This window comes from Myxocyprinus asiaticus, chromosome 4 (genome assembly GCF_019703515.2).
Source record: "Myxocyprinus asiaticus isolate MX2 ecotype Aquarium Trade chromosome 4, UBuf_Myxa_2, whole genome shotgun sequence".
In the NCBI taxonomy this organism is placed as follows: Eukaryota; Metazoa; Chordata; class Actinopteri; order Cypriniformes; family Catostomidae; genus Myxocyprinus; species Myxocyprinus asiaticus.
This window is the reverse complement of record NC_059347.1, coordinates 36,723,112-36,743,246: the sequence shown is the minus strand read 5'-3', so window position 1 is coordinate 36,743,246 and position 20,135 is coordinate 36,723,112. Positions and strand designations below refer to the sequence as shown.

Sequence of the window (20,135 nt, the reverse complement as noted above, 5' to 3'; positions counted from 1 at the left end):
TGAAAGTGCGTTTTCGGGCAATGTAAATAGATATGGCAGCTTGCCCGTATCTCTTGTACGCCTGGTTCATCGCTTGCAGGTGAAATCTTCAGTCTACAGTAAATCTGCTCTTGTATTTATTATGCCCTTGACATGCTTTGCACATAATGAATAAGTGTGCACTGCTCCACACAGTCAATTTATGTGCTAAATCTGTGCTATCTCCTTTTAATTTACTTACTTATGCCAATTTTAGCCACAGAAAGTGGGGAAAAACATTAGTGAAGTTTCGTCCATTGTACAAAGGTGCCTGGGTTTTTCCCTTACAGGCAACAGATACCCTAATCCCACCCCCACCCTAATCAGAGCCGGTAAGGCTGAGCAGCCTGCCAGGAACAACTCAGGGAAACCTTTCTCCTATCGTGTGAAGTTTCAGGAAGTAAAAAAAAAAAAAGTATGCTGCCTTAATTACATTAATTTTTTAAAACTAAAATATTAATCACAGAAATTAACGCATTAATTTTCCCAGCCCTAATTTTTAAATATTGAAATGTTGTTTTGGCTGGTATTACTAAACTCATTGGACTTTGCTATAACCAAAAGATTTACTAGGAAATTAAGTCAGATGAGTCAGGTAAATCTTTTGCCATGAGAAGGTTTTTTCAAGAATCATCCTGTGAATCAAATGGAATATGACTTTGCCATTATTTGGACTCCTCCTTCCTTAATGATAGTCAAAGTGAGAACACAGAGTCCTACACATCATAATATAAAATGTATCCGTTAGAGTTATCTACACTTTTTTTTAGCCCCTGGCAATAAAAACAGACACTTGCTTGTGGCCTGTTAATATTTCAACAGGCATTGCCAGTGTTTAACCTTGTCCTTTAACACAATTTTACCAACACTGGCATATGGTTACACATGACTGTCTGTGTGAAGTCAGGCAGCATTAAAAAAAGAAACACTCATAAATACATTAATAAGTTGTCAAACTATACCATGGACAAACTGCTGTATGTTGCATGCCACCTGTCATTCACAAGCCTGTTGAATGAATGTCTTCAACCCTTCTACTCATCTCCACTGAAATATTATGAGCCTATGTAATACAAAGCTGCCTTGTTAAAGTTTGGTTTCAAGTTTAAGCGTATCCACTTCACCATTTATCCTGTCTGGTACACCAAAGGCTGTTTCAAGGGCAGGAGGCATTCCCACCTGTGTTTTGAAAAAGTTTTAAAGACTGTTATTATTTCATGTTAGTTGGAATATATCCTTTTTGTTTTGTAGTGTATTTCCACATATGATTTTACAGACTGGTTTCACAGTGAAATCAGAATCAGTAGTTTGACTTTTCATTTTGCTAAAATCGGTCTGTGCTTACCGAAAATCGAAACACTGACCCCAGTAGACAAAGCAGTAAGTGTTGTTGGGCGTATGGGCACATGTGTGCTCCATTTTCCAGATGTAATGTCCACGGAGGGTCGCCAAAAGAAAGTTGTGAAGAGGAATGCATAGTTTCTAAACTGTACCCCCAACCCAAACTCCAAACCTAAACCTAACCATCAGTGGAATAAAAATGTAAAGTTAGAGGGGATAATGCAACTTCCGGATCGCAATTGTCACTGATTATGCAGATGCGATTACTTTCTGGTTTTAACGCAGGATCCGAAACTCGGGTTTCCCTGGTCAGCATTCCCTGGTTGCGACATGCAACCATGTCTTATAGGAGATGGTGCTTGTCAGTGAGTCGGCATAATGTATCCAAGATGTCGACTTCCCTTGTGATCATGTTGAATTTTCACCCAATACAAACTATAGTTAAAGGAATGTCCCAGGTTCAATACAAGTTAAGCTCAATCGACAGCATTTTTAGCATAATATTGATTACCACAAAAATTCATTTCGACTCGTACCTCCTCTGGGTTACAGTGTGGCACTTACAATGGATGTGAATGGGGGCCAACTTTTTATGTTAAAATACTCACTGTTTCAAAAGTATAGCCACAAGACATAAACAATAAGAGTGTTAACATGATTTTAGTGTGATAAAATCGCTTACTAACCTTTTCTGTGTAATGTTATAGTCAATTTTACATATTTGTTGCCATGACAATGTAATTTCAACAAACCTAAAATGACTGAACAATTTAAATTTAAACAACATTACAGCTCATATAATACATAAGTTTTAACAGAAGAATTGATGTAAGTGCTTTTATAAAATTATAAGTTCACATTTCTGCTTTCAAACCCTCCAAAAATTGTCCACATTCACTTCCATTATAAGTGCCTCACTGTTACCTAGATTTTTGCTTTTTTTTAAAGAAAAGGAGGAGCGAATTAATATTTGTGGTAATCAACATTATGCCACAAATGTTGTCGATGGAGCTTTACTTGTATTGAACCTGGAACATTTCTTTAACAAACACATATGTCCATAAACTTTTCTTTTTCTTTATCAACATCAAGATTTTTGTTTGAAAGTGTATGTTTTACTGAAGGTCACCAATTTAAATCCCATTTTTGTCTTTTTAAGGGTCTGACGGTGTGACATGAATAATAATAATAAAAAAAAGTATAAATACTGCATTCAATGTAGTCTCTAAATGAAGAGAAGCTCATATAAGCTGCATGAATCATAATTATAAAATAATGATCAAAATACACTAAAATATTTTAGATGGAATATAGCATGTCACACCGCAGGACATGTCAACTTACAAAGAAGTAGGCTTATTTCATGCCATCTATCCAGAAGCCCTGGCATAATAAAAGTCTGTAGCATTTCTCACAATTAATTTTAATTAATATTTCATGAGAGACAGTTATATGGTATCATCTTGTGAAGCAAATAATTAGTTAGCAGTTGATATTGACTCACTATACTTGTTTTCCTCAAAGAGAGTTTTAAGACTCACAATTGGGTAAAGGGCCAGAATTGGTTTTCAACAAGCTGCCAAACAATTACTGACATGGCCTTTCACTGTCTTTACTGGAGTTCACGAGATGGAAGCTCAGAAGGGAAGTGCCTTTTAGTCACCATTATCTAAATCTGAGTTTACATGTTTTATGTACATGCTTGTAAAGGCGTATTTTTTCATGTCCAGCGATGCAGTTGCTTGCTGACTTTCACCATATGGCCATGCCTTCACGGTGGTAAATGATTAGGAACAATCTGGGATAATCCCATATGCCTGTATTCCCACTCCTTGCCTTCCCTGTACAGTACAGCACAGGACACCAATGCTCACAGAGTAGAGCTGTAGAGCTTTGTGTAGAAGTGTGATGTGTATACAAAGTTCTCTGCATACAGGTTTCATTGCATATAGCTTACATGCACAGAAGCGCAAGCACATACTGTACACGCATATAAAGTGTGGGGTAAAATTAATTCATTCAGATCAACGTATTTTACATAAATACTGTAGCTTTTATTACACTAGGCCACAACAATACCAGGTACGCATGTTTATACAGTATATATATAATATATATATATATATATATATATATATATATATATATATATATATATATATATATATATACACACACACACACACACACACTGGCAGCCAAAAGTTTGGAATAATGTTCAGATTTTGCTCTTAAGGAAAGAAATTGGTATTCACCAAAGTGGCATTCAACTGATCACAATGTATAGTCAGGACATTAATAACATGAAAAAATATTATTACAATTTGAATAAAATGTTCAGAATTTCTTAAACTACTTCAAAGAGTTCTCATCAAAAAATCCTCCACGTGCAGCAATGACAGCTTTGCAGATCCTTGGCATTCTAGCTGTCAGTTTGTCCAGTACTTCCCATAGCACTTGCCATAGATGTGGCTGTCTTGTCAGGTACTTCTCACACACCTTACAGTCTAGCTGATCCCACAAAAGCTCAATGGGGTTAAGATCTATAACACTCCAATTATCTGTTGTCCAATGTCTGTGTTTCTTTGCCCACTCTAACCTTTTCTTTTTGTTTTTCCATTTCAAAAGTGTCTTTTTCTTTGCAATTCTTCCCATAAGGCCTGCACTGGTGTTGAGCAGGTAGAATTCAATGAAGCTGTCAGCTGAGGACATGTGAGGCATCTATTTCTCAAACTAGAGACTCTGATGCACTTATCCTCTTGTTTACTTGTATCTGGCCTTTCACATCTCTTTCTGTCCTGTTAGAGCCAGTTGTTCTTTGTCTTTGAAGACTGTAGTGTACACCTTTGTATGAAATATTCAGTTTTTTGGCAATTTCAAGCATTGTATAGCCTTCTTTCCTCAAAACAATGATTGACTGATGAGTTTCTAGAGAAAGTTGTTTATTTTTTTGCCATTTTTGACCTAATATTGACCTTAAGACATGCCAGTCTATTACATACTGTGGCAACTCAAAAACAACCACAAATACAATGTTAAGCTTCATTTAACGAACCAAATAGCTTTCAACTGTGTTTGATATAATGGCAAGTGATTTTGTAGTAATAAATTAGCATTTTAGCATGACTATTCAAGGTTAAGGTGTTGGAGTGATCTGCTGGAAATGGGGCCTGTCTAGATTTGTTCAAAAATGACTTTTTTCAAATAGTGATGGTGCTGTATTTTACATCAGAAATGTCCCGAGTATACTTTGTGATCAGCTGAATGCCACTTTGGTGAATGAAAGTACCAATTTCCTTCAGAAACAGCAAAATCTGTACATTATTCCAAACTTTTGGCCTCCTGTGTGTGTGTGTGTGTGTGTGTGTGTGTGTGTATAAACGTTTTTCTTTAGGTTTCGTGACAATTTCACGTGTCTTGTACCTGCTAAACAATTTCAAGTGATAGGGCTAATGGTGAGTGGATTAAAAAGGCATGTCCTCATTTACTGATCTGCTCCATGGCAACACTGACAGAGACATGAAATCTCATTTATGTTTAATTGAACTTTGAGCTCTTCATGTTTATTTTAATTGCGGTGAAGGTTTTTCCAACTAACAACAGTTTCCAGCAATACATATTATGAAACATGATGTTACCAGTTGCACAATTATCAACTTTCTTGACTCTGCTGCGTCCTTTGTCATTAAATATATATTCTTAGCAGCCAAAGCTGCCACACTATAATCATATCAAGAACTACTATAAAATACTAAATCTGATTTGATTTACATGTTTTATTGTATTGCTCTGCATCCTGCAGTGACCCTAATACCAGGGTATAAGGCCTGACAAAGGTCACAAAGACTAATTCAGTGAAAATATTTACTCTCTAAAGTTTAAGGCATTAAAATGTTTACCTACAGAGAGCCATCAATTGAATATCAAACCCTGAAATCAGAAAACCAAACAAATGTAATTTGGCCAGTAAAGGAGTTACCAATGATGCCAATAGTTCAGTTACATGAACAATAAATGCTTTTTTTGTTTCTGGATCGAATACAGATCTAATACAGATCTCAATATTTATCTGACGGTCTCAAGTTCACAAAGTCTAGCACAGTCTCCTTATTAAAAAAATGCAATGACAAACGAGAATAAGTACGTAATTGTATAGCAAGAGTGCCATCATCCACAAAGGAGCAGTTTTGTACTGTGATAAGCCAATACTTCAGATAGCAGCTGGAGGGAGTACAGCTAAAGGAATATTCTGGGTTCAATACAAGTTAAGCTCAATCAACATCATTTTTGGCTATTGATTACCACAAAAATTTATTTTGGCTTTCCCCTCCTTAAAAAAAAAAAACAATTAGCAAAAATCTGGGTTAAAGCGAGGCACTTACAATGGAAGTAAATGGGGGCCAATTTTTGAAAGTTAAAATACTCACTTTTTCAAAAGTATTGCCACAAGACATGAACCTTATGTGTGTTTAATGTGATAAAATCACTTACCTTTTCTATGTTAAGTTATAGCCAATTTTACAAGTTCATTGCCATGGCAATGTAATGTCAACAAACCCTAAAACCCTAAAACGACTGTAAAAATTCAAATTTAAACAATTTTACAGCTCAAATACCAGTTTTAACATAAGGATTAATGTAAGTGTTTGTTTTTATAAAGTTATAAGCCTCACGTTTCTGCCTTTTTAACCCTGCAAAAATTGGCCACATTCACTTCCATTGTAATTGCCTCAATTTAACCTCGATTTTTACCTTTTTTTTTTTTTTTAAAGAAAAGAGTCGAAATTAATATTTGTACTAATCAACATTATGCCACAAATTATGTCGATTGAGCATAACTTTTATTAAACGTGCAATAGTCCTTTAAAGGTGCACTCAGTAATTATTTTTCCTACTTTTAAAAAGTTTTACTCATGTGAGATGAAGACTCCAGTCATATCAGTAACCTTATAAAAGCTCTTTTATTCTACATGAAGCAGGGTCGCTTCATGGGGGCAGCCATGTTAGCATCACATGACCAGCTTAATACTACTCACCTCATCTCAGTAACTGCCTTGTTTTGGACACTTTCATTCATGGATTAAATTAACCCTGGCTTACTGTGCATTGTGAATTTCTACAATGGCATCTGTAACTGAAAACTACTGTGTTTGAATGATGCAGCATCCAGGCCACTAGATGTCAGTGTAAGCCATGCTTTGACACACGTCAAAAAATTATTTTTTTTTGGCCCCTGATTGCCATGTTTTTTTCCTCCCACACTCACATGAATTTCTAGTTTCCTCTATGTGTCAGGTGCCCAATATAGGAGCCTCACACTCCATTAGCCTGTTAAACAGTGACATAATCCTCCCAAAATCCAGCTCAGACACATAACCAAGCCTATACTTAGCACACTAACTGCATCCAGATTAGTGCACTTGATAATTTACCTCACTGTAGCCTGCACGCACTGTCATCTTACATAGGGCCTCAGAAATTCCTATAGAATTCACATGATGAGTATAAGGGACAAAAGCCTTGGTTTTTAGAACACTGGTCTATACACAAGCTCATGTACATCATCTTGTTAACTGTAATTTGAATATGGTACATATCTTAACCCTGTCTCTGTAATCAATACTGTTGCTTTTATAGAAGTATATAGAACTGTTATAGAACTGTTTTCCAAAGTCATTGAAGGTGTAGCCCTCAAGCAAAATGTGTATAATATTCATGTTCAAGGAGGAAGTAGAAATTGTTTAGGTCTAGGAAACATGTGGAGGTGCTTTTGATATTCTGACACAGTTAGTATGAAACACCTTGTCAAAAGTATAACATTTTTATTGTGTTGTGATTGATAGTTTTCTCCTTTCCTTTTTCCTTTCAATCCTGCAGTTTCCGATGGGTAGGCGGACAGCCTGTGATATCTACTGGCATGGTGTGTCTTTTCATGACAATGAAAACATAGTTTCTGGGCAAGTCAACAAGTTTCCAGGTAAACTTCACTCGAAGTAGGCCTATAACACACTTGCTTGCCATAGGAACACACCATCTGTTGCACGTTATAGGTATAGTTCGCCCAAAAATAAAAACATTCTGTCATCATTCACACACCCTTATTTTGTTCCAAACCTGTATGACTTTCTGTTTTCCGTGAAACACAAAAGGTTTGGGTTTGACGTCATTTAGAAAATGAAGGTGTTTTTAAGTTAATTTTGGTGGCTCATAACAACTCGCCAGGGCTAATTTCAAGAAAAATTTGTACCTGCTGCTAAATACCTTACTTCCGTTGGTCCACGTCATCGGTAGGTGTGACTTGGAGCTCCACCTACTTTGAGGCAGACAGCTAATTCCAGTTACATTGTTCAGTCAGTAAAGGTCAGTCAACATGAACACAACGGAGTTCAGATTTATTAGCGAACTGGTGCAGACTTATCTACTTCTGTACAATCGATCGTGTAGAGACATTTTCCAAGATATGTCATGCTTTTTTTTTTTAAATTAGTCTTTAAAAAGGAATCAAATCTAGTCAAACACTCCTAAGTGACCATTCACTCTTTTGTTTTAAATGCTGCTTTACTCATGTGCCTTCTGCAGCTGAAAGCCATTCACACATGCCCAAAGTAAGATATATCATTCTTTTGTCTGTATTCTATCCATTAACAATCCACTACTATCTTTGCAGTAGTGTCAGTGTCATCATAAATGACTATGTAAAAATACATTAAATAAGTTACTATGTATCTATATAAATTACAATGATTACAAGTTTAATCAGTACATATTACAGTCGCGTATGTTAAGCGGCATGAATGCAAATGGTAAACATGACAAATTACTATTATCTATTGCATATTACTCTAAATCTTCATCGAGTAGTTAGAACAACTTTTATTGATCTCATGTAAATTCTACTCATAGAATGAGGTACAAAGTCATCGATAACACATTTTAATGTCATATTAGTTTATGTTTTACATGCAGTCTTGAGCGTTCCTCATATTTAAATGCTCCTCTAAACGTGTGGTCCACAGTGGTGTGGCCGGTGTCTGAATGTTTGCAAACAGTATGTCATTGCTTAGCTGTTTCAAACATCTTTTTGGCTCTGAGCAAAGAAGCACTTTCCCTTATGCCTCAGTCACCATTCACTTTCATTGCATCTTTTTCCATACAGTGAAAGTGAATGGTGACTGAGGCTGTCAGTCCCTAAATATTCTGCCTAGCATACCTTTTGTGTTCCACATAAAAATTTAAGTCAAATGCTTTTGGAAAGACAGGAGAGTGAGTAAAAAACAGAATTTCATTTTTGGGTCTACAGTTTATACCTTTAGATGGCTAGATGGACAAATACATTTTATGTCTACATTGAAAGTTACTCAACAATGAATATTGAATAATAGATTTGGTCATTTAACATGGCAAGCCTTTCAGAAGTTTTAACGATGGAGCTGTTTTCATGTAGAATTGCAAACACAAAAGCACAAAGTTTATGTAATTGTTAGTCTGGCTTCTTTCTTGACTTTTAGAGAAAGGTTATCAATTATGAACATGTATCGTATTGTTCATGAAATGTTCTACTTTTCTTTAGTTGAGTTAATAGAAGTCTAATAAGTGCTGACTCATGGCTTGGATGTAATATGGCTGTTTTCATAGCTGCATCAACAGTTGCTTTCACACAGATGGCATCTCCAAGCTGTGTGTGTGCTATATAGCTATTGGAATCAAATAGGCCCAGCACTGAGATGATTTAATGAAACTGCTGGCAGTGGGGCTTTAAAATGTGATACATTTATTTTATAGAATAACGCCCCTGCACTGTCATAAAATAATATTGAGGGTGAACTGAAGCCATTCCCTGGCCCTTATGCCATTTCTCTTTGACTTCATTCTGTTTCCTCATCATCTGTCCTGTTGGTCAGCAGGAATGATAGAGATGCTGCGGAAGATCAATCTGAGTCGTGCCATGCGTACAATGCAGGAGCTTTTCCCAGAGGAGTACAACTTCTACCCACGCTCATGGATACTGCCTGAGGAATACCAGCTCTTCTCTACACAGGTACAAATGATGGAGGGCCCTCAGCAAAACTAGAGTGACAGATTTAACTTGAAGTAGAATATATGACAGTTGACATATCAAACTTAAATCTGAAGTGTGTAATTTCTGCTTCATTAGTGTGACCAAATGGAACTGCAAAAAGATTGACTGTTTTTAAACAGATTTCTCAAACACTCACCCTGTGTGCAATTGGTCAAACAGATATTCCCAGCCCAAATTCCCACCATTGGTTGAGCCAGTGTTGCTGTCAGGCTGGTTGGAATGCTCAGACAAAAAGAGAAATGATTTGATAGTGCCACATATACAAAGTGCTTACACTTTTTGGGGTAAAAGAACCTATGTATGGGCTACTTATTATTGTTTCTGCATATTAAGCATTGGTAGGAGGAAGTGTAATAACATTGCACACATCAGCTTTAGAGGAAAACATGCAGCACTTTAATACTGTTTAATATAATGTATGTGTTAGGGGTAAGAATCTAAAAAACAAAAAATGTACCATGTTTTTATCATTTTTGTTTTTTTTCTTGTAAATGATATTCTTTGAAGTACCTTGCACAATATATCAAGGAATATGAATATCGTAATCATTCATTACCATGGTATACAGTGGTGTGAAAAAGTGTTTGCCCCCTTCCTGATTTCTTATTTTTTTGCATGTTTGTCACACTTAAATGTTTCAGATCATCAAACAAGTTTAAATATTAGTCAAAGATAACACAAGTAAACACAAAATGCAGTTTTTAAATGAAAGTTGTTATTATTAAGGGAAAACAAAATCCAAACCTACATGGCCCTGTGTGAAAAAGTGATTGCCCCCTAAACCTAATAACTGGTTGGGCCACCCTTACCAGCAACAACTGCAATCAAGCGTTTGCGATAACTTGCAATGAGTCTTTTACAGCGCTGTGGAGGAATTTTGGCCCACTCATCTTTGCAAAATTGTTGTAATTCAGCCACATTGGAGGGTTTTCGAGCATGAACTGCCTTTTTAAGGTCATGCCACAGCATCTCAGTAGGATTCAGGTCAGGACTTTGACTAGGCCACTCCAAAGTCTTCATTTTGTTTTTCTTCAGCCATTCAGAGGTGGACTTGCTGGTGTGTTTTGGATCATCGTCCTGCTGCAGAACCCAAGTTCGCTTCAGCTTGAGGTCACGAACAGATGGCCGGACATTCTCCTTTAGGATTTTTTGGTAGACAGCAGAATTCATGGTTCCATTTATCATAGCAAGTCTTCCAGGTCCTGAAGCAGCAAAACAGCCCCAGACCATCACACTACCGCCACCATATTTTACTGTTGGTATGATGTTCTTTTTCTGAAATGCGGTGTTACTTTTACGCCAGATGTAATGGGACACACACCTTCCAAAAAGTTCAACTTTTGTCTCGTCAGTCCACAGAGTATTTTCTCAAAAGTCTTGGGGATCATCAAGATGTTTTCTGGCAAAAATGAGACGAGTCTTAATGTTCTTTTTGCTCAGCAGTGGTTTTCGTCTTGGAACTCTGCCATGCAGGCTTTTTTGCCCAGTCTCTTTCTTATGGTGGAGTCATGAACACTGACCTTAACTGAGGCAAGTGAGGCCTGCAGTTCTTTGGATGTTGTTGTGGGGTCTTTTGTGACCTCTTGGATGAGTCGTCGCTGCGCTCTTGGGGTAATTTTGGTCGGCCGGCCACTCCTGGGAAGGTTCACCACTGTTCCATGTTTTCGCCATTTGTGGATAATGGCTCTCACTGTGGTTCTCTGGAGTCCCAAAGCTTTAGAAATGGCTTTATAACCTTTTCCAGACCGATAGATCTCAATTACTTTCTTTCTCATTTGTTCCTGAATTTCTTTGGATCTCGGCATGATGTCTAGCTTTTGAAGATCTTTTGGTCTACTTCACTTTGTCAGGCAGGTCCTATTTAAGTGATTTCTTGATTGAGAACAGGTGTGGCAGTAATCAGGCCTGGGTGTGGCTAGAGAAAATTGAACTCAGGTGTGATAAACCACAGTTAAGTTATGTTTTAACAGGTGGGGCAAACACTTTTTCACACAGGGCCATGTAGGTTTGGATTTTGTTTTCCCTTAATAATAACAACCTTCATTTAAAAACTGCATTTTGTGTTTACTTGTGTTATCTTTGACTAATATTTAAACTTGTTTGATGATCTGAAACATTTAAGTGTGACAAACATTCAAAAAAATAAGAAATCAGGAAGGGGGCAAACACTTTTTCACACCACTGTATATCAAAGTGCAATGGTGTTACCATCTGATACCATCACCGTACCATAGTACTACCCCAAACTCTTGCCATTGTTTGTGTCAGTGTTGTTTTGCCCAATCCAGTCAGGCCGTTCAAACCAACAAACCAAAAGATTGGAATTCCGTTTGGTGCTGCTAGTGGCCCAGAAATGAGTACACACTTCACCTATACTTAAGTTTAAATGTCTCTCTTTTAAGAGGTCACATGCTCCCTATATTTCAACTGTTCCATATCTAAGCATGTGACTGTATTGGCAGATCATTCAAATTTCTTTAGTCACACTCTCATCACAGTGACTTTATGTTGACATTTGATAAGCCTGTAAGTACCGTCATTGCTGCACACTTGGAGTCTATTTGCCAAGTCATTAACAAGAACATTTACAGAAGACATGTCTTCTGCTTTGCATCCACAAGACAAAATCTCTGTCTCTGTTCTACTCCATCTTCCCCAGCCCAGTTTATCTCTATGGTGTATCAGCAGGGAGATTGCTGTTGTTGTAATTGGTCAAGACAGAATCACAGTAAAACCAGGCTAAGCAGTTTAGTGGCCAGCATCATGTAATTAGGAATGACAAGTTTGTTACAGGATCTTGAAGTTACAGGATTTATAAGCCCCTTCCACATGGTACAGCCAGTCTTGGACTGTATTTGTTCAGAAGGGCTGCTGAGTGTATTTAATCTTACACTGTTGAACAAATTCAGATTGTGACTAATATCTTTGGTACAGTTCATTTTTTTTTTATTTTTATTTTTTTTGGTAGAACTTTACATAAATTACCTTTTCTTCTCCTTAAAGAGGATTATTTATATTGGTCTTAACATGGATATGTTAGACCTTTTCTGCGCTTGTGCTTAAGGAACATTTTTAATAGAAAAACTGCAGAGGGCAGCAGAGATCTGCTGGAGTTTCTATATAATTTAGTAGAAAACAAGAAAACAAAATATCTTCTTGTATTTGCTGATGCATGCTGAATAAATCCATTGCATTAGTTGGAAATATGAGGCTTTGTTTAACAACCATAGTGCTATCAGTGGACAGACACACACACTCACTTCCTTCTTTTTAGAGGAAGAGTTCAACATTGTTTAATTTTGTTTTTAATTATGGAATAAATTTTGTTTTATCATTCAGAGCACTTCAAATGATCTTAAAACTCTGACAAAGAAAGACTCTTCCTGTTTTAATTATTTTATTGTTCCTTAATGTGTGTAATGGTCATAAATACAGCAAGCGACCTCATTTATTTCTTTTGCAAGCATATAAGCAAAAGAAGTATTGTATTATCACAGTTCTCCTTTTGTCTACTTTTTCAAGATTTGTCTCCTGAAAGATAATGATTCCACATTCAAACCCACTTTCATCTTCAAACCGGACTGCGGTTCCCAGGGCGACGGCATCTACCTCATCCGTGACCCTGCTGACCTCCGGGTTATCTCAGGTTCTCAGATCAAACAAGCTGTTGTTCAAGAATATATCCAAAAACCCTTGCTCATCGATAAACTGAAGTTTGATATCCGCCTCTACGTTCTGGTCCACTCGTTGGAGCCTCTAGAGATCTATATTGCTAAAGAGGGTCTGTCACGGTTTTGCACGGAACCCTACCAAGAACCCAGCCAGAAGAACCTCAGTCATGTTTTCATGCACCTTACCAACTATTCCCTTAACGTGCACAGCGGTAACTTTGTCCACTCTGACAGCTGTAACACAGGCAGTAAACGCACATTCTCTAGCATTCTCTATCGCCTAGCGTCTAAAGGAGTGGACATCAAGAAGGTTTGGTCAGACATTATCGCTTTAGTTATCAAGACGGTAATTGCACTTGTGCCTGAACTGAAGGTTTACTACCAAGCAGATATACCGCCGGGCAAACCAGGACCTACATGTTTTCAGGTATATTTACAAATGAATTCTTACATTTGTGTGTGTGTGCGGGATGTTTTGCATTTAGGTGGGCTAAGTCCATTCTAAGCTAGTCAGTTCACTTGGTGGCAATATTGGTAAATCAGCAATAAAATATGACAAAAATGCTGTCATAAATTGTGCTTCTTAACTCAAATCACAAATTATTTTTTATTTTTCTCAGACTGGTCCAGGTCTTGCGCAGCGCTTTAACAAACAGCCAATTTTTCTTTTTTTTAACTGTAAGATGGGACTTCCATGTCTACTGCCATCATATTTAGTGCTGTCAAGTTTCTATTAAAAAAAATGATTGACTGCAAGGCGGGACTACAGCCATTTTACGATTTCTCCCATTCATATATTTACATATCCGTCTCTTCCCCTTGTATTTTCATTGATTCAAATGAGAAAAAATGGGCACAGTCCATTCGTTGCTGACTACTTTTCTCTTAATTTAGACAACCCCTAAGCTCTGCATTTATTAAAAAGTCAAGAAATGGTAAACTACAAAGTATGAGGTGTCCCAATTTCAGATTCTGGGCTTTGACATCCTGCTGATGAAAAATTTGAAGCCTGTTTTACTGGAGGTCAATGCCAATCCCAGCATGAGGATTGAACATGAACAAGAGGTGAGGGCGGTCATGTTCTTTCACTGGATGTGGTTTGATTCAAATAAACTGGTACTGTTTCATAAGTACCATCATGTCTAGAGTCAAAGTTAGTCTTAAAGGAATAGTTCACCCAAAAAAGAAAATTCTGTCATAATTTACTCACCTTTCTGGTGTACCAGACCCGTATGACTTTCTTTTTCCATGGAATGCAAAAGTAGAAACTTTTGAAGAATCTTGACACTGCTCTGGCCATACAACAATAATGACCACATTTTGATAGTGACTTAAAGGAATATTCTGGGTTCAATACAAGTTAAGATCAATCGACAGCATTTGTGGCATAATGTTGATTACCACAAAAATTAATTTCAACTTGTCTCTCCTTTCTTTAAAAAAAAGAAGAAGCAAAAATCTAGATTATAGTGAGGCACGTACAATGGAAGTGAATGTGGCCAATATTTGGAGGGTTTAAATGTGAAGCTTATGATTTTTTAAAAGCACTTACATTAATCTTACATTAATTCTTCTGTTAAAATTCATGTATTTTCTAAGCTGGAAAGTTTTTTTAAATTGTAAGTTTTACAGTCATTTCAGGGTTTTAGGATTTGTTGACTACATCGTCATGGCAACGAAGTTGTAAAATTGGCTATAACTTTACAAAGAAAAGGTTAGTAAGTGATGCTATCACACTAAAATCATGTTTACATGCATATTGTTTGTCTTTTGGCTATTCTTTTGAAAAAAATTTGTATTTTAACTTTCAGAAATTGGCCCCCGTTCACTTCCATTGTAAGTGCCTCACTGTAACCAAGATTTGTGCTTTTTTTAAAGAAAAGGAGGGGCAAGTTAAAATACATTTTAGTGCAATCAATATTATGCCACAAATGCTGTCGATTGAGCTTGACTTGTATTTAATATTCCTTTAAAAGTGGTCCATACGACTTGTGAGCTATGTCCCAAGTCTTCTGAAACCATAGGATAACTTTGTGTTAGTTATTCACTGATAATTTTCCCATCCGCCAAGGCTTATGTCTCACAGATCTGTTAGTAGCCTAATATCCTCACCCAAACCTATCCTATAGCTTCAGAAGACTTTAAATACAGCACACAAGTAATATAGACTACATTAATAATACTTGAACTGTGCTTTTATGGTGTTTTTTGGAGCTTGACAGACATGGTCATTATGAACTGTTGTTGTTAATTTTCATTTCTGGATGAATTATTCTTTTAATGTGTTTAGTCTTTTGAGGGCATTTAACTCATTCTTTCTTTCTTCTTTGAGATTTTTATGATATTGAGTGCTTGAGTTATAATTACATCATGACTTAGTCTGTGCCAGTGTAGCCAGGCAGCTGTTATTGCTCAAGTCTTATCATTATTCTCTTTTGAAAAGTATGTTTAACAATGACTATACTCTTATCTACAGACTAATGGGGACATAAACACCAGTCTGTTTGGATTATGTTTATGATGTTGATGCCATATGTTGCAGGTGTCACCTGGTGTGTTTGAATATGTACCAAGTCCAGTAGATGAGGAGGTGAAAGTGGGGGTAATCAGAGATACACTCCGGCTGATGGATCCCACTCAGAGGAAACAACATGTAGCGTGAGTCATAGAGTTTAAAGTAGCAATTCATAAAAAAATAGGAACAGTTCACAAAAAAAAAAAAAAAAAAAGGAAAGTTTTGTTATTATTTACCCTCATTTCATGCCAAACCTGTATGCTGTTATTTTTTCTGTGTAATGCAAAATGAGAGATTGTGAAGAATATTTATGCAGTTCTTATCCATACAACAGGTCATAGTTACCAGGTTTTTAAGCTCCAAAAAGGCCACACAAAAAAAAAGCCCAAAAAAGTGCACTATATTCCATGTCCTCTGAAGCCATATGATAGCTTTTTGTAAGAAACAGACCCAAATTTAGGTCTTTATTCACTGATAATCTCCCCATTCGAGTGAGATGTTAAACTGGATCATTAGACACTTTTCCACCATCGGGCCGAACAGTTCTCATCGCAAACTGTACCGTTCCGTGCGGATCCGGGCCAGTTGGTGCGGTTACAATTACTTTTTCCACTGTGGTGCTGTGAAATCAGGAGAATGTACTTAACAGATCCATCTGTTGGCAATGGCATGAGAGGTAAACATTGGAGCGAGTGCGGCGTGCTATGGAGGATGATCCCATATTCCAGTTTTTAGGACTTCTTTTCCCCCGGTTTTACTCTGCTAACAAGCAGCAAAGACATGGACCATGTCTCAAAAAGGAAAGTAGAGAGAAAAAGGCCAGAGGTTTACCATCATTTGCTTTGGGTTTGTGTTTGCCACCGGACACAAACATGCAGAAAGGTAAAAGTTCCCAGACTAGCTAAAAAGGTTATTTATTGACAAAATCGCAGAGTAATTCATTTCAGGACAAATGCGCAGTAAGATGTTGATAAGGCTGTGTATACAGTCACCCGCTGCTAGAGGGCGCTTGCGCTCTGAATGTTACTTATTATCCAAATCACAGAAAAAGCCACAGCCACACAGATTAGAGATGAAACAGCTCAATGTAAAACATTTTGGAGTGTTTCTCTTTAAATGAACATTAATCTTTTCTGCACACATCATGATAGTGTGTTAAAGTACAACATGAAATCAAGCACTGTTGATCTCCTTGTTTCATTCCAACCTACAGTTATGTCAGCGATCGCTGGGAAAGCACAAAGGTGCATTCAGCTGACATCACACTATCACCAGAGAAGTGGTAGCCTGTGTTATGTACTGTGTTTACGCAGCGTGTTATGATTTGACTTAATTTCCAAAGTCCAAAGATCCCACGATCCACAACGTGAAGTTTTAATGAACTCAAATATGTATACCGATTATACATCTTAAGTATCTTAAGATAGAAGTTACTATTAAATGTGTTTCATTCAGTAATTCAGTAATTAAACAATTCCCAAATTCGAACTAAACATAGCCTAAATGTATTTAAATATGCTGAACTAAGAATATTTTAAGAGGAAAATGCCAATTCTTGCATTTCTTAAGTGTATTAATTTAAATTATATTTAAACAGTAGGCTACATGCACATATTACATATTGAGTCAGTGAGTTTGACTCTGATTTGTGAATGACTCTGATTTGTGAATGAATCAGTCCGATTTGTGAAATGGATCAATTGTTTTCTTTTAAAGATTCATTCAATAATCCAGTTCTCACTGACTTGATCTGGTCACAGCAGTTTTTGAGATCGCACTGAGGGGAAGATTATCAGTGAATAATGACTTAAATTTCAGTCTGTTCCTCACACAGAGCTATTGTGTGGCCTCACACAATACTTGGAATATGCTTTTTGGTGTTTTTTGGCCATAGTAACTATGAATTGTTGTATTGCAAAACCTTGGAAGATTCTTAAAAAATGATCCTTTAGTGTTCCACAGAAAAAGAAAAAAAAAGAAGAAAAAAAACGGCACAAAAAAAGTTTTTCTTGTTTTTGTTTTGAAAAGACATGAGGGTAGGTCAATAATGACAGAATTTTCATTTTTGGGTGAACTATTTGTTTTTGCGACAGATCACGGTGCAGTGTGTGTTTGTGTGTGTTTGTGCATTTGCGCCTGCGGGTGTGTGGTCATCCTTGTTTCAGCTTTGTGGAGCTGAAATAATGGTCTGCTGAGATGTCGTCATAAGCCTTTCAGACGGAAAAATTTAATTTGGGAAATCCTCTGATGGAATTTCACACTTATGTGGCTGCTCTTCCCGTCTCTGTCAGTCATGGAAATGTGGTCGGCCTCATGCCCTGTGAGTGGGTTTGTTTGCCTCATGCTGTTTTCCTTCAACAGTCACCTTTTATTGAAGCTCATTCTACCCAGTCTTTGTAAGCAACTATGCACTTACACATTACTAAGTGTATGGGCCTAAGGGAAATAAAGTGAGGCAACCATTGTTTAAAAGGGAAGTGTAGTTTAGAGTTTAATTGATATTTGATGTGTGCATAGAGCAGAAAAGACTCTTTATGCAATTTGTTTTTAATATCTACTATTTTAGCCTTCATTTATGCATTTTCTGATCCAAAACAGTTGTCTGGTTGTGTTGTCTCAGATGAAAAAAGAAAAACAGATTTATCTTGCTTGTGTGTTTGTGTGTGTGTATGTTGGGGGTGGTTGGGGTGTTCAGTTCTTGATTTTGAATAGGTTTTGCATAATTCTAATTCAAAAGTGCAAATTGCCAAAAGTGTAAAGTCTGAATTCAGACCTGTCATAATGTGAATGTGTGAATGTGCTAGTATATGTGTGTGAAAAGTAAATGAAGAAAATTGACTTTCTCAAAGAAACTTTCTCCTGACCCCAAACAGTAGTTGCCACTAGCAATATCTATCTATCTGTCTGTCTGTCTGTCTGTCTGTCTGTCTGTCTGTCGTGTCACGATACATCTTGGTTCAAAAGTGTGACGATATATCGCGGTTCAAAAGTGTGACGATGTCCAATCCGATCTTGTCCTAAGCCTACGTAATGCCAGCATACAAATGGAAATCACTTCATTGCACACAAGGAGCTCTAAAATATGATTGCACACTAGCAGCCACAGGTGTTGATGAGTATGGCTGAAACTGTGGGAAATTAAACCAGCAGCAGGAGAGAGACGCGCTGATCGAATGTCTGTTTGAAGTTCGAGATTTGACTGTGCGAGAGTGAATTAAAGTTTACAGAGGTTTAATAATAATAATATAATAGTAGTAAATAATAGGATAGTAATGCTATGGGGGAATGTAATTCTAATGTCAAATGTCATCAGTAAATTATTATTATTTAACTGGATTTTATTTAACAGCATGCACTTCCATTAAACATGTTTTTTTTGAAAAGAATATTTAGATGTAATCAGATGCAATATTATTTTAGAAAAATACTTTAAAATATTTGAAATCAGAATTATTAGCTAATATTTCCATTTGGTGTCACTGTTTCCCTCTTCTGGGCTGATTTTAAGTCACATTACATCTCTGATGGATCATTTAGCACTTTTAAGTAGCAGTATTAATTGCTCCGTCCATCCATCCCTCCATCCATCCATCCACCATTATCTCTTTTGAGATAATTATTGTTTGAGTCAGCCTTCTGTGATGACTCTCTGAATTAACACACTGTTCAGTATGTTCAGATTCACATCCTTTAATGTTTTTAAAGCTAAATTGTCCTGAGTACAACTGTCACCACTAAAACTAACAACATTGTGAAGTCACTAAGGCTTTACAATGCCAGAATGTTTTTCTAGTGTTGTAAAATGACAGTCTATTCCTCGCAGGTCACTCCAGTTATGTTTGTGGTGTTCTACTAATGTTGTTGATTGCAAGTTTCAAAGCTGTGCTTTTGGACCTGTGCTGTTTATGCAGTGCATGGTATTTTCATAGGCCACTGTGGGAAATAAGCCCAAATGATCCTGAGGCTATTTGATTATTATTTTATTCAATGTTGTGTATGAGTATTTTAAACATGAGATTCGTATATTCTAGGCTGTATGTCGATTGAGTGATGTTCTAGGTCTAGGACATCTTAAGACATACATGTAATAATAACATACCATGGTACTTTTGATATGTACTGTTGTACTATATGATTACTGTATTCATATACCATGGTATTTACTTTGTGCTCTTAGGTATTTCAAAGAATACCATGGTATTACCATGGAACATGTCCAAAAAACAATGGTAGTACCATTGTTACTTTTTCGTGATGATTTCTTTAAGGAGCAAAATGTTAACTGTTATATATTTTTTTTAATACTTTGAAGCAGATATTGAGTCTTCGTAAATTAAGTTTTATTTGTAAGAGAAAAGGACTTCAATGGTCAAATGGTGAAGAAAGTCATCTTGTGAAAGTTAATGTATTTGTGCATCTGTGTGTAGCTGCATTGTCTGTGTGCGTGCAGAAGGAAGAATGTGAGAGAGAAGACTGGGCAGTCTTTGGGTAAACCTATTTAGTGTGGTAA

General features: G+C 36.7%; 1 protein-coding gene across 2 annotated transcripts in view; it reads left to right on the top strand.

Moving 5' to 3' along the window:
- Positions 1-20,135, top strand: part of LOC127440125 (tubulin polyglutamylase TTLL11-like) — a 39,161-nt gene that overhangs the window by 2,282 nt on the left and 16,744 nt on the right. Inside the window, exons 2-6 of one of the 2 annotated variants that reach the window (XM_051696542.1) lie at positions 7,237-7,336; positions 9,264-9,397; positions 12,962-13,537; positions 14,080-14,175; positions 15,653-15,768. In XM_051696542.1, coding sequence (XP_051552502.1) covers positions 7,237-7,336; positions 9,264-9,397; positions 12,962-13,537; positions 14,080-14,175; positions 15,653-15,768 — 1,022 coding nt within the window. Of the gene's footprint in view, positions 1-7,236; positions 7,337-9,260; positions 9,398-12,961; positions 13,538-14,079; positions 14,176-15,652; positions 15,769-20,135 lie in introns of both variants that reach the window. The other variant, XM_051696541.1, reaches the window with a different exon arrangement.